The 18,736-nt window shown below is 41.7% G+C and overlaps 1 protein-coding gene across 4 annotated transcripts in view; it reads left to right on the top strand.

The window, feature by feature from the left end:
- scai (suppressor of cancer cell invasion) overlaps positions 1–18,736 on the top strand; it is a 44,048-nt gene that overhangs the window by 6,756 nt on the left and 18,556 nt on the right. For 3 of the 4 annotated variants that reach the window (XM_067438737.1, XM_067438738.1, XM_067438740.1), the window contains one exon: positions 12,830–12,944. In XM_067438737.1, coding sequence (XP_067294838.1) covers positions 12,838–12,944 — 107 coding nt within the window. In that variant the 5' untranslated portion in view covers positions 12,830–12,837. Of the gene's footprint in view, positions 1–9,933; positions 10,765–12,829; positions 12,945–18,736 lie in introns of those variants that run through there. The other variant, XM_067438739.1, reaches the window with a different exon arrangement.

Below are 18,736 nucleotides of genomic sequence, written 5' to 3'. Positions count from 1 at the left end.
GTTAAGAACGTATGTCTGAGGAAAGTGCAGACGGGGGGAAGCAAATCTCCGCGACACAACCCCTCCCGTCATTTCAGCTCGCCCTTCAAAACAATGAAAGTACGGCGAAGTTGGTCTCCACAGCTCTGCTTTCGGCAGCGAAAAAGTTAAGAAACTCTACGCTAACGGCGATTTCACACTGCACGCGCAGGCGGCGCAGAAGCTTTGCTTATGGAGAGCGGGAGCCGCGCGCTCGTTGTGCTCAGGCAGCATTGGTCGCGCGCGCAGCTGAACCGCGGCTCGTGTATTGCACATACAGACAAATATTGTCCATTCTGTCAGATTTTCCGGTGTTCTGCTCGACCCCTGTCATGTCGTGCTTTGATTTATAATGGGCACATTAGGCAGCAATGCATATCTGCTGCAAATGCGACCGTTTTCCCCTCTGTTCCAAACATGCATTTAACATGCTGTAGCCTATGGGTAGTTTACATGATAAGTAACCTTAAAGTTAAAATGAAGCATCTAGTTTTAATCATTTAAAGGGGCCTTTGAAGTTGGGGGAAAAAACTTCAAGCAGTGTTGTGTTTTCGTGTATTTTTATTTTTCACAGCTCTGGATATCATAATGGTGATTGTTAAACACACAGAACAATTCACTACATGATTTCATGGTGAAATGTTTTTTTTTAATGTTAATTTTCAGCTTTAAGTGTTTTACTTAATAGTACTGTATGTAAAAGATGATTCTTATGATTTTTTTTTTAGTTCTTTTTAAAAAAAATTACTTGAAAGAAAAAGCTACTGGAGCACTTTCATTTTAACTTATATAAACTATTATAATTTATTTTACCGGAAAGTTTAAAGCTAATAACCATTAATATTTGAAGTACTTGAAGTGTAGTGTTATGTCAAATATCATATTTGTCCTAAAAAGTAAATGTGATGTTTGTTACCTCAATAAATTTAAGGTCATTCCTATTTTTTGTTTTATGTTCTATTAACATTAAAAGCTCACTCTTTTTTCACCAAAATAACAGTAAAGGGTAAAAAAAAAACTGAATTGCCAAACATTTTAACGGAAAAAAAGGAATCTGCAAAAATTAAAACGGAAAAAACGGAATTTGCAAAAATTAAAACGGAAAAAACGGAATTTGGGAAAAAATTAAAACCGAATTTGGGAAAAAATAAAACGGATTTTATAGGGCCCTAAATCATTAGAAAATGGAAGAAGCTAAGCTGACTGTCAATCTCCCTCGGACTGGGGCTCCATGCAAGATCTCACCTCGTGGGGTCTCAATGATCCTAAGAAAGGTGAGAAATCAGCCCAGAACTACATGGGAGGAGCTGGTCAACATCCTGAAAAGAGCTGGGACCACCGTTTCCAAGGTTACTGTTGGTAATACACTAAGACGTCACAGTTTGAAATCATTCATGACAAGGAAGGTTCCCCTGCTTAAACCAGCACATGTCCAGGCCCGTCTTAAGTTTGCCAATTACCATTTGGATGATCCAAAAGAGTCATGGGAGAAAGTCATGTGGTCAGATGACACCAAAATATAACTTTTTGGTCATAATTCCACTTAACGTATTTGGAGGAAAAAGAATGATTAGTACCATCCCAAGAACACCGTCGCTACTGTGAAGCATGGGGGTGGTAGCATCATGCTTTGGGGGTGTTTTTCTGCACATGGGAGAGGGCGACTGCACTGCATTAAGGAGAGGAGGACTGGGGCCATGTATTGCGAGATTTTGGGGAACAACCTCCTTCCCTCAGTTAGAACATTGAAGATGGGTCAAGGCTAGGGGTGCACCGATCCGATATTAGGATTGGATATTGGCCGCGATACTGACGACAAAGCTGGATCGGGGATCGGAAAAATTAACAGATCCACAGGCTGATCCAGGTGTTTTTTGTTTTGTTTTTTTAATCGCAGCAGAACCCTACGTCATTCGTCAGCTTCACGTGTGTCGAATGCTCGAAGCAACATGGAGTGAGCCAGAAAGTGGGATGTGTAGAGATATTTTATGCTTGCCACGCCAACTAGTTCATCTGTCGGCAATACTACTACCAATTTAATCCAGAAACACCATGTTAAGGAGCAAGCTGCATTCCTGCAGCTCCGCAAAACTAAATGAGTGGACAATACAGCCCAACAGCTAACTTTGCAGGATGCAAAGGAGTAATTTATTGTAAGTGGTTACTGATAGTGGATATGGATAAAGGCTAATGTAATGAACTGACTGTAATGACACGCTGTTGACGCTTGCGCATCTTGAGGAGAAATCAAAAAAGCGCCGCTCACACATAGTAATTGCGGTAAACATTCAAAATGTTACGTTTTATCTTTATAACATATGATACAGTTAAACAACATCACACAACCAAATGTGCTGTTTCCCTGAATACCATCACGATTGAAAATGTCACTGATTTCCTATGACAGCTCCATAAACAATCATTAACATTAGTTACTTACATTTTAGATGCCATATTGAGTCTTTTTGTTCTATTTCAGCTGCGAAAATAGTTCCAAACAAAGATTCCGAGCAACAAAGTTCCAAACAGCAGAACCATAACACGTCTCACGTGATTCAGTGGTTGAATCAAAGATTCAATAACCTGTTCGTAAACGACTGCCTCATTTTTAAAGGAATCAGGCGTTTGAACTAATCGTTTGAGTTAATGACTCAACTCACTCATTAAGACTCACCTACTGCCACCTACTGGTGGTTTAGTTTCCTATATTTTTCAACATTTATTTTGTTTATTCAAAAATACAAATCTCATAACATTATTTAATGCAGTAGTAATTTTTCTGGGTAAATAATTTAATTTGATTGGTAACATCCCTATAGTGTCTTTTTTAATTTAATGTATAGATAAAATTTAAGAATATAATATGAAACCTGAAGCATAGATTATATTTAATAAGATTAGGGGAAAATGCCCTTTATAAAGGTAAAATATCACTAATATGCAGATTTAAAATATGTCAAAGCTGATTGAACACTGAGAATATTGCTTCAGAATAAGTTATATTTACAACACACACACACACACACACACACACACACACACACACACACACACAAATCTAACTTTTCAGGACAAGCACATTTTTTACTCGGACAAGTGAATGACCATTTTACTTAACCGAAGGAGAGACATGAGCATGCTTAATGTCGAGCCCTAAATTATATTTTAGATTTGAATGCACAATTGTTTTTTAAATAAATAAGAATTCAACACTTTGCATCTGTTATTTTGTCTTATTATCTTTATTTAGTAAAGTCTGGTGCCTTTAGTCTCTTCAAGGAAGGTATACAGTTTATTATTAATTTAACAATAGTATTGGATTGGTATCGGGTATCAACAGATACACAAAGTTCAGGCATCGGTATCGGTGTCGGGACTGAAAAAGTCGGATCGGTGCACCCCTTGTCAAGGCTAGGTCTTCCAACATGACAATGACCCAAAGCACACAGACAGGATAACCAAGGAGTGGCTCTGTAAGAAGCATATCAAGGTTCTGGCATGGCCTAGCCAGGCTCCAGACCTAAACCCAATAGAGAATCTTTGGAGGGAGCTAAAACTGTGTTTCTCAGCAACATGCCAGAAACCTGACTGATCTAGAGAAGATCTGTGTGGAGGAGTGGGCCAAAATCCCTCCTGCAGTGTGTGCAAACCTGGTGAAAAACTACAGGAAATGTTTGGCCTCTGTAATTGCAAATATTAACATTGATTTTCGTAGGTGTTCAAATACTTATTTGCAGCTGTATCATACAAATAAATAATTAAAAAGATCATACATTGTGATTTCTGGATTTTTTTTAGATTATGTCTCTCACAGTGGACATGCACCTATGATGACAATTTCAGACCCCTCCATGCTTTCTAAGTGGGAGAACTTGCAAAATAGCAGGGTGTTCAAATACTAATTTCCTCACTGTATATTTTCTGTCCAGCCGAACACAAACTAATATGAACTACACAACTATGAACTATCCCTTTAATGCATATGGAAATTGAAATGTAATTTTTAGCATTTATTTAGCATAATGAATTATTCCTTTTCTCACAGTTTTATGTGAAAAGATGCAGATTAATTGGCCCTCTTTTAGAGCCGACCTTCTTCCAACTGCACAGAGTAGACTATGTGCTGTCTTTATAGGCCATTAAAGCTTTGAGCTTGTTTCTGAAAGGCCATTGAGATATCCCATTATTCAGCCAGCAGGCAGTTGAACCTCTGCTGTCCTTTAGTGGTTTATTTATTTATTGTAGTAAGTAAATTAAATTGATTAAAAGTAACAGGAAATTAATGGTAACACTTTATTTTAGGGCTCAATTCTCACTATTAACTAGTTGTTTATTAGCATATTACTGGGATATTGGCTGTGTATTAGTACTTATAAAGCACATATTAATGCCTTATTCTGCACGACCTTATTCTACATCCCTTAATCATACCCAATACCTAAACTTAAATCTTACTAACTATTAGTAATTTAAAAAATTGTACTATGGACTATTTAAACTTATAGAATTGTTTATTTTATACTTATATGTTGGGTTTACCTTTTGTTCAAATTTTATAATGAACAGTCTGCGATGACAAGTTAGCAATATGTGTGTGTGGTGCCTTTGCAATCACTTGATTTATTTCCTTTATTATAACTGCAGAAACAATTTAAACTACTCCATCATTTATGGGCATACAGATTAGAGGAATAAATTATTGGAAACTGTAAAGTGTACTTTCACAATAAAAACAAAACATTGAGATTTTTGTAAAATAAAGAAAACTGCTCGTAAAATAAAGAAAACTGCGAGATGTTCTGCTCGCTCGCTTTCTGTTAAAGGTACTTTTGTGGTTGTAGTCAGGTTTGTGGCTTTCAACTCTCTTGTGGGGAAGGAAGAAGGCGAGGTCGGTATGACGGACTAGTGAAACTTTATTTCTCGAACACAACGTGTAAACACAAACACGCACAAGGGCGTAAAACTCCTGTCTCTCCAACTCAATCTCACAACTCGTAAACTCTTCGGTATCACTTGCTATCGTCTCAGGCTCAGGGTTGTCCGACTAGTCCTAGTCCAAACTCTCTCTCCCTTCCTCTCCTCTCGCAGCGGCTTTTGTGCTGTCTCTCCACACCAATTACTGCAATTAGACACAGGTGTTATTCATTTGCACTTGACCTACTTACTCCCCGCTCTGCCCCGTACCTTCTCTCCCGCTACAGACCTCGTGAAACCACGCCCCCTCCGCCACATACTCCCACCGTCCGACTCAGGCCGGGGAGGCATCGGGCCTCCTTCTTTGTCTTGGGTCTCGGGACAAGGCCGCAACTGCCGCCGTCTTATCAATTTGGGGACGCACCTGTCCATGACCCAAGTGGAAGCCCAGATATCTTACTTCCACCCGCCCAATTGCACACTTCTTCGGGTTGGCCGTGAGCCCCACTCTTCTCAGCGACTTCAGGACAGCCCGCAAATGCTGCATATGCCGCTGCCAGTCCGCACTGTAGATGATGATGCCATCTAGATATGCGACGGCATACGCAGCATGCGGCCGGAGAATACTGTCCATCAGATGCTGGAAGGTCGCGGAAGCCCCAAACAAGCCGAACGGAAGGGTGACGAATTGGTGTAAACCAAACGGCGTGGTGAAAGCCGTTTTCTCTATGGACATGGGAGACAAGGGGATCTGCCAATATCCCTTGGTTAAGTCTAGCGTCAAATAAAAACGAGCGGTCCCTAGCCGATCAAGCAATTCGTCCACCCTCGGCATTGGATAAGCATCAAATTTTGACACCGCGTTCACCTTACGATAGTCCACGCAGAACCGTACGGAGCCGTCCGTTTTAGGCACTAAAACTATCGGGCTCGCACAGTTGCTGCTGGACTCTTCTATTACTCCAATATTGAGCATTGCTGCTAATTCCCCCTGCACCACCTTTTTTTTTGTGCTCCGGTTAACGGTACAGCCGGCTGCAAACTACCACACCCGGTTCTGTCCCCGACGTGGTGTTGAATGAGGTCCGTTCGACCCGGTAGGGGCGAGAACACGTCTGCAAACTATGCTTGTAAGTGTTTCACGTCAGTGAGCTGCGAGGGCGAGAGGTGGTCTCCCCCAGGGGCCAGCGTGATAGATTGTGCTTTTTGGATCGCCTCTGGCCCGAGATCCTCCTCCCCGCTCACCACCATTGCTAGCATCACTGACTCTGCCTCCACCCACTTTTTTAAAAGGTTGAGATGGTAAATTTGACGCGCCCCGTCCCTATCCGATCAAATGACCTCATAGTCGAGATCTCCCACTCGCCGTGTGACCTCGAAAGGTCCTTGCCACTTTGCGAGTAATTTAGAGATTGAGGTAGGGAGCAATACAAGTACTTTATCTCCCGGTGTAAATTGACTTATAATAGCCTAGCGCCTCTGTTATATAGCTGTCTCTGACTGTCTTCTGCCTGGAGCAAATTCTCACGTGACAGCCTCCCCAAAGTGTGGAGTTTTGCTCTCAGGTCCAGAACATACTGAATTTTCGTTCTTGCTTGCGGAAGGTCCGTCCTCCCAAGCCTCTCTAAGGAAGTCCAGCAATCCCCGCGGCTGGCGTCCATAGAGCAGCTCAAAGGGGGAAAACCCGTGGAGGCTTGGGGAACCTCGCGGACAGCGAATAACAGGGGCTCTAGCCATTTATCCCAATTTTTGGCGTCCTTGTGCACAAACTTACGAATCATGGCTTTTAACGTGCGATTAAACCGTTCCACCAGCCCGTCTGTTTGTGGGTGATAGACGCTGGTGCGAATCAATTTAATGCCCAACAATTCGTAGACTTCGCGGATTGTACGTGACATAAACCCCGAGTCCGGGAATTCCCACCCGGGAGATTAACGAGAACAGTGCGCCCGCTACATTTTTCGCAGAAATAGTGCGGAGCGGAACTGCCACGGGATATCGCGTTGCATAATTCACCAGGACTAATGCAAAGCGATGTCTAACCGCTCTAATGGCCCGATGAGGTCCATCCCAATTCGCGCGAAGGGGACCTGCATCAGCTGAAGGGGGCACTATGGTGCTTTTGGGGTGGCTGGTGGATTCACCAACTGACATTCACGACACGACGCACACCACCTGCGTACAGTCTCGTGAATGCCCGGCCATTAAAAACGGGCCATTAGACGGTTTAGGGTTGCCGTTTTTCCTAAATGCCCGGCCATTGTAGTCACATGAGCCGCCTGGAAAAGCATTTCCCGGCGGCTTTTCAGTACTAACAACTGGGTTGTATCTTGCTTTGATTGGGCGTCTTGGGTCACCCGATACAACCGGTCTTTTATCACTGAAAAATATGGCTAGGTGAGCGGCCGGTCAGGATGGAGGAGGTGGCCATCGATGGATCAGACCTGATTTAACACGTTTTTAAGCATCTCATCCTGGGACTGCTCCAGGGGGAAGTCATCATGGTCTGAGAGAATGGGACCACTCAGACCACTCTGTTTCCCAGAGGTCCCGAATCCGCCTCCCCCACCTGCACCGTCGTCACCTTCCCTCCTCCCCTCTTCCCCCAAGAGGCATCCGGACACAAGTGTCCCAATAATTTATTAAACGCAGGCCAATTGGTATGGGTTAACTGCCACCTCCACACTATGCGTTTGTCCCCGAAATTGAATATCCACGAGCAACAACGGATAGTTCACCACTTCCTCGTGCACACACCTCACCTTAACCACGCGGCTATTACCCAATGCCTTAGGATGGATCAGGCTTTGATGTATCGAGGTCTGGTTGCAACCTGAATCCACCAAAGCCTGATACGTACCCCCCTTGATACTCACTGGTATCTGGTACAGGCCAGCTTGATCGGGGGCGGCTTGTGGCGCATCGGGGACCCAGATCAGTGTGACACCGGTTGATGAAGTGTCCTGGGTCCCCGCAGCGCCAACAAGCCGGCCCAGACTTCCCCGCTGCCGTAGTGGCTAGAAGTAGGACAGATACTTGGCGTGGAGAGAGAGGCTGGGGTGAAGGGGGTCGGTGGACACGCCCCCTCCCCAAGGCACTGGTCTGAGAGCGGCTGGAGTCTCGGCCGCGCCCCCCGTCCTCCAGCGTGGTGCTGGCCGGGGCAACAGCCCACCTTGGGACCTAGGAAGGGGGACAGGTTTAAAGAGGGGCGGGGTAGAGGCATGAGAAGAGAGAGATGCCGCTGGCAAGGGCTCGCCGACCCCGCAGCACGCCACCATCTGGTCCTCCGCCAATGGTCTTCCGGGGAAGCCGCGCGATGAACTGCTCCAGTACCACTCGATCGATGACTTCCTTGATGTCGCAGTTGCCGGCCATCAGCCGCTTGCGGCACGATTCACGGAGCTGTTGGGCGAAGACGAAGGGCCGACCGGACTCTTCGAGGGCCAGGGTCTGGAACTGCTGGCGATGTTGTTCCGGGGTCTGGCCGACCCGCTGGAGAGTCGCGTGCCTTAGGTCGTCGTAGACCAGGAGATTCTGGACTGGCAGTTGGTGGGCGGCTACCTGCGCCTCTCCGGATAGCAGCGGAAGGAGACGCATTGGCCAGTCCGACTTGGGCCATCCCCGGAGCTCGGCGGTCCTCTCGAAGAGGTCGACGAACGCCTCCGGATCATCCTGGGGCTCCATCATTGAGAGGGGTGCGGCGGCCGCTGAGTTGGTGGTGCGGGAGTGGACGGCCCGAATCTCCTGGTCAATCCAGCTCCGGAACAGCTCGCGGTCTTCATGCTGGGCCTGGAGGAGCGCCTCGAACCTCTTGTTCTGCTCCTCCCTTACGGCCCACAGATCTTGATGCGTTTCCTGATGAAGACTGGCGAGCGATTGTACCAGTTCTGCAAGTGGCTTTCTTGACGGGGTCTCCATAACGGCGGCGGCGTTCTTCTTCCTTCCCAGGTTTTGGCACCAGTGTAGTCAGGTTCGTGGCTTTTAACTCTCTTGTGGGGAAGGAAGAAGACGGGGTCGGTATGACTGGGACTAGTGAAACTTTATTTCTCGAACACAACGTGTAAACACAAACACGCACGAGGGCGTAAAACTCTGTCTCTCCAACTCAATCTCACAACTCGTAAACTCTTCAGTATCACTCGCTATCGTCTCAGGCTCAGGGTTGTCCGACTAGTCCCAGTCCAAACTATCTCTCCCTTCCTCTCCTCCCGCAGTGGCTTTTGTGCTGTCTCTCCACGCCAATTACTGCAATTAGACACAGGTGTTATTCATTTGCACTTGACCTACTTACTCCCCGCTCTGCAAACAAACAAATAACAAACAAATAATGTAATGCAAATATTTAAATACCAAAAACTCTTTGCTTGACTTGGTAATATATAGTTATTTCAACCTACAACTTAACATCAAGAACATCCAGGTAAACAAAAACTTGCTGTGGACGATTATTTTTGTTATTTTAATTTATCTTTGTTATTAAAAATAAAAAATAAAAACAGTAGTCTTCATATGAATTAAATATACACTGATACATGATAAAGCTACAAATGTTATTCAGCCAAAGGCACAGTGATTTTCTCTTGTTCTTTTGTTGTTTGACAGATAGTGGGAGGTTTACTGTATTAGCAGGCTGTCACTTTAAGACCTAATGCACGGATCCTATTGACACGCATCCGGTTTCCTTCCCTGACTGATATCGTTCACTTAAAGCATAACTGACTGGGTTTACATAAATACTCATCAGGACAGCCATTTTGACATAACTGTGTGTGTAGACAGTTTTGAGTCTGTAACAAGAAACGAAACAGAACTGAAGGGATTGCATGCTTTCAGAGTGGCGGCTTGTGTGCACGTTTCACTGTGTGTGTGTGTGTGTGTGTGTGTGTGTGTGTGTTCAACAATGAAGTAACCTATTAAAATCATTCATATATTGCTTGTCATTGCGATGTTTGATTGTGATTGATGTGTTTGATTATACTGATTGGACTTGATTAGGAAAGCCACACACCTGTCTATATAAGACCTTACAGCTCACAGTGCATGTCAGAGCCAATGAGAATCATGAGGTCAAAGGAACTGCCTGAAGAGCTCAGAGACAGAATTTTGGCAAGGCACAGATCTGGCCATGGTCACAATAAAAAAATTCTGTTCCTAAGAGCACAGTGGCTACCATAATCCTTAAATGGAAGACTTTGTGGATGGCTAGAACCCTTCCTAAAGCTGGCCGTCCAGCCAAACTGAGCTATCAGGGGAGAATAGCCTTGGTGAGAGAGGTAAAGAAGAACCCAAAGATCACTGTGGCTGAGCTCCAGAGATGCAGTCGGGAGATGGGAGAAAGTTGTAGAAAGTCAACCATCACTGCAGCCCTCCACCAGTCGGGGCTTTATGGCAGAGTGGCCAGACGAAAGCCTCTCCTCAGTGCAAAACAAATGAAAGCGTACATGGAGTTTGTTACAAAAAAGACATGTAGGAAAGGGGGTGTTTTTTAGCTGCAGGGACAGGACGACTGGTTGCAATCGAGGAAAAGATGAATTTAAGTATAGGGATATCCTGGACGAAAACCTTCTCCAGAGTGCTCAAGACCTCAGGCTGGCCTGAAGGTTCACCTTCCAACAAGACAATGACCCTAAGCACACAGCTAAAATAACGAAGGAGTGGTCTGTAAAACAACTCTGTGACTGTTCTTGAATGGCCCAGCCAGAGCCCTGACTTAAACCCAATTGAGCATCTCTGGAGAGACCTGAAAATGGCTGCCCACCAACGATTACCATCCAACCTGACAGAACTGGAGAGGATCTGCAAGGAGGAATGGCAGAGGATCCTCAAATCCAGGTGTGAAAAACTTGCTGCATCTTTCCCCAAAAGACTCATGACTGTATTAGATCAAGACTACGTTTACACGTGGGTGGCTATTTTCATAAACTGACATTTTCAACCTCTGGTTTCAAAAATAACTGTGCACACATACTCATGTATATATGGTCAAGAGCATGCCAAACCTGTAGGTGGCGGTGTAACAAGAAGCTCAAGCTAGTGGTGACCTCGGCTAGTTCTTCTTGTTGGAGGGAGAAGTTGTTGCAAAATTGCTGTCCTCCGAGCACTCATTCTTCTATGCACCTCAACATAGTGGAGCAGCTGTATTTGCAAAAGCAAACACACAAGAAGAGTTTGCACCAACATAAATGCAACTGCTACTCTGAAGGCTTCCATGATCACATGTAAACATAGGTCGCACTTTTGATGTAGGTGCGAGCTCTGGTGTATACTGTGACATTGGTTGCCTAAACACCCGTTTGTCTAGGTTTACATACGTGCAAACAACGATTTTCTAAATCTCCACTCTGGCTGGAGTTTTAGAAAAGACTTGTTTTCAGAGGCAAATTGTTTGTTTGCGTGTAAACAATGGGCACAAACAAAGGAAAATATCTCTGTTTTTAAAAAATAGCATTTGGGGATGTTTTTCTGCACATGGGAGAGGGCGACTGCACTGCATTAAGGAGAGGATGACCGGGTCCATGTATTGTGAGATTTTGGGAAACAACCTTCTTCCCTCAGTTAGAGCATTGAAGATGGGTCAAGGCTAGGTCTTCCAACATGACAATGACCCAAAGCACTCAGTCAGGATAACCAAGGAGTGGCTCTGTAAGAAGTATATCAAGGTTCTGGCATGGCCTAGCCAGTCTCCAGACCTAAACCCAATAGAGAATCTTTGGAGGGAGCTCAAACTCTGTGTTTCTCAGTGACATGCCAGAAACCTGACTGATCTAGAGAAGATCTGTGTGGAGGAGTGGGCCAAAATCCCTCCTGCAGTGTGTGCAAACCTGGTGAAAAACTACAGGAAACGTTTGACCTCTTTAACTGCAAAAAAAGGCTACTGTACCAAATATAAACATTGATTTTCTCAGGTGTTCAGATACTTATTTGCAGCTGTATCATACAAATAAATAGTTAAAAAAATTATATATTGTGATTTCTGGATTTGTTTTTTAGATTATGTCTCTCACAGTGGACATGCACTTACGATGACAATTTCAGACGCTTCCAAGATTTCTAAGTGGGAGAACTTGCAAAATAGCAGGGTGTTCAAATACTTATTTTCCTCAATGTGTGTGTATATATATATATATATATATATATATATATATATATATATATATATATATATATATATATATATATATATATATATATATATATATATATATATATGACGTTCAGCCATCCTTGCTGTATGCAAAAACTTTTACTGACGAATTTTGTGGCCGCAGTCTCAACTGAGCGAGCTCATGAATAAAAATGAGCTCAGGCAACACCATGTCAGACTGACCAGCTTTTTTAAATTCCCTGACAGAGGAGGTAGCAGTTCATGGTCACATGCACAACATAGCACAAACACATATGGGCCTAACATATTTTTAAAAATACAAGTAAAAGGTGGAGTGTTAGCATCCCTATTCATGACACCACAAAATAACTTACCCAACTCAATCATTCCAAGACCACTGTCATGTTGATTAGCTAAACAAAAAAGTACTTCTAGCTGTATCTTGTTTTATTCATCTCTTCATGAAGTTCATAGATAGATAAATGGATTATTTAAATTTTCTCAGTGAAACTTTTGTTGCAACTCATGCAAATTCGTCAGAGCGTATCAGTTGGTTTGGAGGTGGAATTAGTCAGTTTTCGTCAAAGCTGATTCAACATCTGCCCACGTCACAGATGCAGATTCTTATACCCACAGTGTGTCAGTTCAGAGTTCTGTGGTGCTGTGATTCATAAAACTTGCCTCTGCCACTGATGGCTGTTTGAACGACGTGCTTGCGCTAACGACTCGCTTTTGCACAACTCTTCCGACAGTCTGTTTTAAATTCACTATTTTGTTTTGTTGTGTTTACAGCAGCTGCCATGACAGGGGTGGGGGCAGAGGATGACATCCCTCTCTGTGAGAGGAAAACTGTCACTGACTTCTGCTATCTCCTGGACAAGTCCAAACAGCTTTTCAATGGCTTACGGTCAGTTTCTTCTCAGTGTCTGAGCATTTTGCTGTTTTTTTGTGCATTTGTTTGCCTTCCAGTTTGCTGTCTGTGTCCAATCATGCGCTGACCTTATGTAAACTTTCTTTCTTTCTTTCTTTCTTTCTTTCTTTCTTTCTTTCTTTCTTTCTTTCTTTCTTTCTTTCTTTCTTGTGTATTATTTTACTCCTGTATTGTTCATTTGTTTAACCCTATAGAGTGACTTTGACTAATATGAAATATGGTGACTTACATAACACTGGAATGTCTTATCACAGTTGAGACAATGTTATTTAATATCCAAGTCTAGTCGAGGTGGCCAAATCTTAATTAACTGACAGCAGCCTTAAATGCTTTTTTAATTTATGACAGCATTGAAAACATCATTATACTCAGATTACAAAACTGAGGGGAGCTCTACTGTTAGAAGACAGTGACAAAATCAAAAACCTTTAGATAACATAAAGCTCATCCTCATGTGAGTTAATGGTATCCCACACAAAGTATTGGCAGTAACATTTTTTGTTTTAGGTTTAATGCCTCAAAATGATTTGTAATTGCATTTTTTTAATGTTTCTAATATAGTATACTAGAAAACAATGATAAGTATTTCATACATTTTAAAGGCTTTTATTGGCAAAAATATTCAATACATGCAAAGAGTCAATATATTCAGTTTTAATACTTAATCTCTGCAATTCACACTGGCATGCTGGATATCAGCTTCTGGGCCAAATCCTGACTAATGGTGATAAATTCTTGCCTTATTAGTGCTTGGAGTTTGTCACAATTTGTGCTAGTCCACTTTTCCTTTTGAGGATTGACCACAGGTTCTCTACGGGCCACGGATCCAAAATTTAAATGTAATGATCTCCGAGCCACTTCATTATCACTCTTGTCTTGTGACATGGTGCTCCATCAAGCTGGAAAATGCACAGGACCATCACCAAATTGCTCCTGAGTTGTTGGGAGAAGTGACTCTTGCAGGACTTTTTGATGCCATTCTTTATTCATGGAAATGTTTTTGGGCAGACTCCCCACTCCCTTGGATAAAAAAAAAGCAACCCCACACTTGGTTGGTCTGAGGATGCTTCACTTTTGGCACCACACAGGACTAATGGTAGCATTCACCTGTACTTCTATTGACAGTTCATTTTCCAGATGTTCAAAACAGCCGGAAAGGGGTTTTCATCAAAGAAAATATCTTTTCACCAGTCTTCTTCTGTCCAATCCTTGTACACAAGTCTTTGCCTCACTGTACATGCAGATTCACTCACACCCAACTGTTGCCAATTTTTAGCAAGCTCTGCAGTGGTGGTGATCCAATTTAGTAGCTGATTCCTCAGGGTTGCAGAGTGGTGATGTTCTTTCTTTGGAGGTAACCACTGGTAACACAAGAACACAAGGACTGGAAGCACTTCTTCTCTTCTTTTATATCAATCAGCCTGCTCTTATAATCCAGTCAGAATGATATTGAGTTATTTCTCTTGACTAATACTTGTTCACACTTTCCTCTTTGCTCATAAAGTAATTAGTAAAATTATGTAAGCTGGTCATTCTGTGCCAGAACCAAAAAACCAAAAAAGTTTGTTTTGTGTGATAAAGTAAAAATATTTAGCCGATGAAGATTTTTGTAGTTATTTAAAATGCATCTGATCACTGCACAATAATCTAGAAACTATATGAATTAACACCACAACAACTAAAGCAGCAAATCTAGCAAAACAACAACATATATATATATATATATATATATATATATATATATATATATATATATAATTATAATAACTTTTATTTTATATAGCAACTTTAAAAGCAGCTTCTCAAAGCGCTGTGCATAAGAACATAAAACCACAACAAATTATAACAATATATAACTATATAATTGTGGTGTGGCAAGCAGCGGGGCGAGGGACCGCGAGAGCGGGCCGGTGATTAACGTTCACGAGTGCCAGCTGCGTGGCACACCGGTCTCGTCTCGCGGCCATGTGGCGGGAGCATATAAGGAGGAGCAAGGACAGCGGAAGACGAGAGAGGACCAGGCCTGGAATTTTATGTTATGTTTTGTTTATGTGTTTGTGGGCAGTCGTCCGTGAGGGGCTGCCCACGTTTTATTTTGTGTGTGTTTGCGGGCAGTCGTCCGTGAGGGGCTGTCCGCAGTTTTACTTTCGTTTTGTTCATTTATTTTGAGTTAATAAATGTTTGTGAAACGTTAATCACCGGCCCGCTCTCGCGGTCCCTCGCCCCGCTGCTTGCCACACCACAATAATATTTAAAATAATTTAAAAAATACAACTAAATATAACTTAAACAAAATAACATTACATAAAATCTTCCCTAAAAAAGAATGATTTTAAACTGGATTTGAATATGTGCAACAATTTTGCATTTCGTATCTCTACAGGCAAGGTATTCCAGAGTTTAGGTGCAAGATTTGAAAAAGCCCTATCACCCATAGATTTCAGGCGAGTTACAGGGACAGATAAAAGACCAGCATTGATGGATCTAAGATTTCGAACTGGGGTGTATGGTGGCAAAAGGTCAGTCAAATATTGTGGTGCCAAATTATTTAATGCTTTGTAGGTCAGTGGTAAAACTTTTAAATCAATACGAAATTTAACTGGCAGCCAGTGTAGTGATTTAAGAATAGTTGTAATATTGCCAATACTTTTGGCCACAGTTGTAAATGAAGACAGATTTTCATTTTTGGGAGTACTATCCCTTTAAGAAAGTCACTGCAGTTTTTAGAAATAGGTGTCACTCATTTATAGCTGAACTGTGTGTGAATGTAACCGTATTTAACACTCTAAAACAGGTCTGACGTGCATTAACGTAGTCTATTTTGTGGGTGTGGTTGATTATTAATCTATTAATAAGCAGGTTCTAGTTTCTCATCTGTGCTGTACTGAATGTGTTGATGTTTGCCTGGTTATCTATCCATAAGGGAACGGAAAGCCCTTTATATTCTCCAGTGTCTGGGTGAAGTAAGCTCAGTTTTACATCTGAATGAATCTTTAGCGCTCCTCTTCCACCCCCTCATATCTGCCAGTGTTTGTCTCTGCATTACACACACCCTTAAAAAAAACGAATCGCGTCACTCCGTGTTTATCACCATTTCTCAGTGGCCAGTAGGTTGCGTTTGAGTTAATCAGTCATTTTTAGCTAAGACTATTTATAGGACAAGTATGTCAGTAGCTGTGGGCTCTATCTCCCTCTCGTTTAGCCTTCTCTCTCTCTCTCCTGATTCTTTTTCTCTCTTTCCTTCTTGTCTTCACAATTTGTATTCCTTCTTTCCTCTCTTATCTCTGTATACAGGCCCTGTCATTACCAGATGTGTGTTTGTTACATTTATATTGCATAAGTGAATGAGACAGCTACAGTCCAGGAGGTTGGCTCATAGAAAAGCCCACATGTTCTGATATTCATATAGCCTTATATAGGTGCTATAATGAAAGTACATAGGACAGAGTTTGGTGTCAGTATATTACTTATCTTTTTTCATATTTAATACTGGATATTTTTGAAAATCGTGTGCATTATTGCGGTATTCGAATATAGTGTAAACACTTGTTTTTCTTTTATCTTTTACAGTTATATAATTCTGTCAAATTAAGCATTAAATACTTCCAGTCCACTTTAAGTTAATTTGAAGAAAAAAAAGCATTACAGTTTAATTACCCTGTTTGTGCTACAGACATGAATTATACCTCATGGTGTGTTATTGTGCTATTGCATTTCTAAACAATAACAGGTTAAAAATATATATATTTTTCAGCTACTTTTATCCATTATTAGTCAGAAGCAGGTAGTGTTTAGTATGTTATAGTGGGAATTGACAGTCTCAATTTTTTCTCTGTGATAAAAAAAATCCACTCGCTTTTCTAAGATGTCAGCATTAGAATCGTAGCATTTTAGTTTTTAATTGCTTATTATTTCTGCATAAATGATTTCATATGATGCTCAGTACCAATACACATGTTTATGCATGTATGTGTCTTACCTTAATGATAGCTTGTGCTTAAAAATACAGGATTAGATGCTTGTTATGAGGCCACACCCATTGCCCTGTTTCTCCATACTAATTAGGCTGTCTATCCAGTAGCGGCCTAATTCTGCATTTGATGCTTAGCAACACCCTGAAGAGTTCAGTAATGAAACAGCTATTATTAATTGGTCTCATTTCCTAATACTTCCACTACTTGATAGATCTTACATCTTTAGTATCTTTTTATTAAACAAACTTGACTCGGTAAAGAGACATTTTTATAGCCATATATTCATATTTTTTCCATCAACGTGCAACAAAGAGTTTCAAGAATGTCACATAAATAGGGCTGATACATATGTGTTTATGATGCAATGTGCTTGTGCTTGTGCTTGTGCTTGTGCTACACACACACACACACACACACACACACACACACACACACACACACACACACACACACACACACACACACACACACAAAAATGGGTTGCTCTCAGGAGTGAGACCTACTGTGATAGGTTGCCACCTGTGCACTAAAATTGTGAAATGTCCATTCGTGAAATGCCCTTACTACTAAATATTCCATGGTCAACTGTTAGTGGTGTTAAAACAACGTGGAAGCAATTGGGAACAACAGCAACTCAGCCACAAAGTAGTAGGCCACGTAAAATCAAATAGCGGGGTCAGCGCATGCTGAGGCGTACAGTGAGCAGAATTTGCCAACTTTCTGCAGTCAATAGCTACAGACCTCCTGCCGCTGCATCCAAGCCTTACACCGTGTCTATATCGAACACGAGCAGTATGTTTGGAATTATTTGGATGAAAACTGAAAATGATCCTTCATCAGGACAACGATTCAAACCAAACATCAAAATCAACACACAAATGTGTCACTTAAAACAAAATGAAGCTTCTGCCATGACCGTCTCAGTTTCCTGACACGAACCCTTTAGAAAATGAGTGCGGTGAATGAAGAGAAGAAGCACCAACACGGATCTAGGAATATGAAGGATCTGGACAGATTCTGAATAATTTGATTTAACCCCCACTTTCAATTATTGTACTTGTATGAAAGGTTAGAATTTTTTGAATAAAAGATAAACAATTTTTACAGGCATCTTTGATCATATTTACCAGGGATGCCAATAATTCTGACCATTACTGTATATAAATACACACATTCATGTATATATATTTAAGATTTTTTTGTATTATTTATATATAATATAAGTTTATATACACAGTGTATATATGCAAATATTTCTTAAATACATGTATGTGAGTGTATTTAAATATAAATAATAATGAATAATTCATTGATATGTAAACACAAACTTTTATTTTGGATGCAATTTCTTGCGATTAATCGTGACTTGCTTAAATGTGACATGAATATATTGAAGCACATCTGTTTTCAACATGAATAATAAGAAATCACCAAAACGGCATATAAAAGTGACAAGATTTTTTAAAATATCATCTGACATTAAAGACTGGAGTTAGCCTAGAAATCTAGACGCACCCTAGCTGCAGCAAATCTAATTTGCAGCCAGGGTAGTCTAGCAACTCTCTGTTGGATTGTGAGCTGGAAAAAACAAACTTGTCAGGCCAATCACATCGTGTATAGAGTCGGTGGGCGGGCTTAACATAATGACGGCAGAGTTGCGACGGTTCTCTGCAAAGAAACCAAAGCTGGTGAACAGCAGTCTTTCGAATAGGCTTTGGCCGTGACTCTGGAAGACTTGTTGTTAAGCTTTTCTTTGAGAAAAGAACAAAGAACGGTACTAAAGTCATTCTTAAG

This window comes from Pseudorasbora parva, chromosome 3, assembly GCF_024679245.1.
Source record: "Pseudorasbora parva isolate DD20220531a chromosome 3, ASM2467924v1, whole genome shotgun sequence".
Taxonomy (NCBI): domain Eukaryota; kingdom Metazoa; phylum Chordata; class Actinopteri; order Cypriniformes; family Gobionidae; genus Pseudorasbora; species Pseudorasbora parva.
Note: the sequence above shows the minus strand (reverse complement) of the source record. Positions and strands in the feature narration are given on the sequence as shown.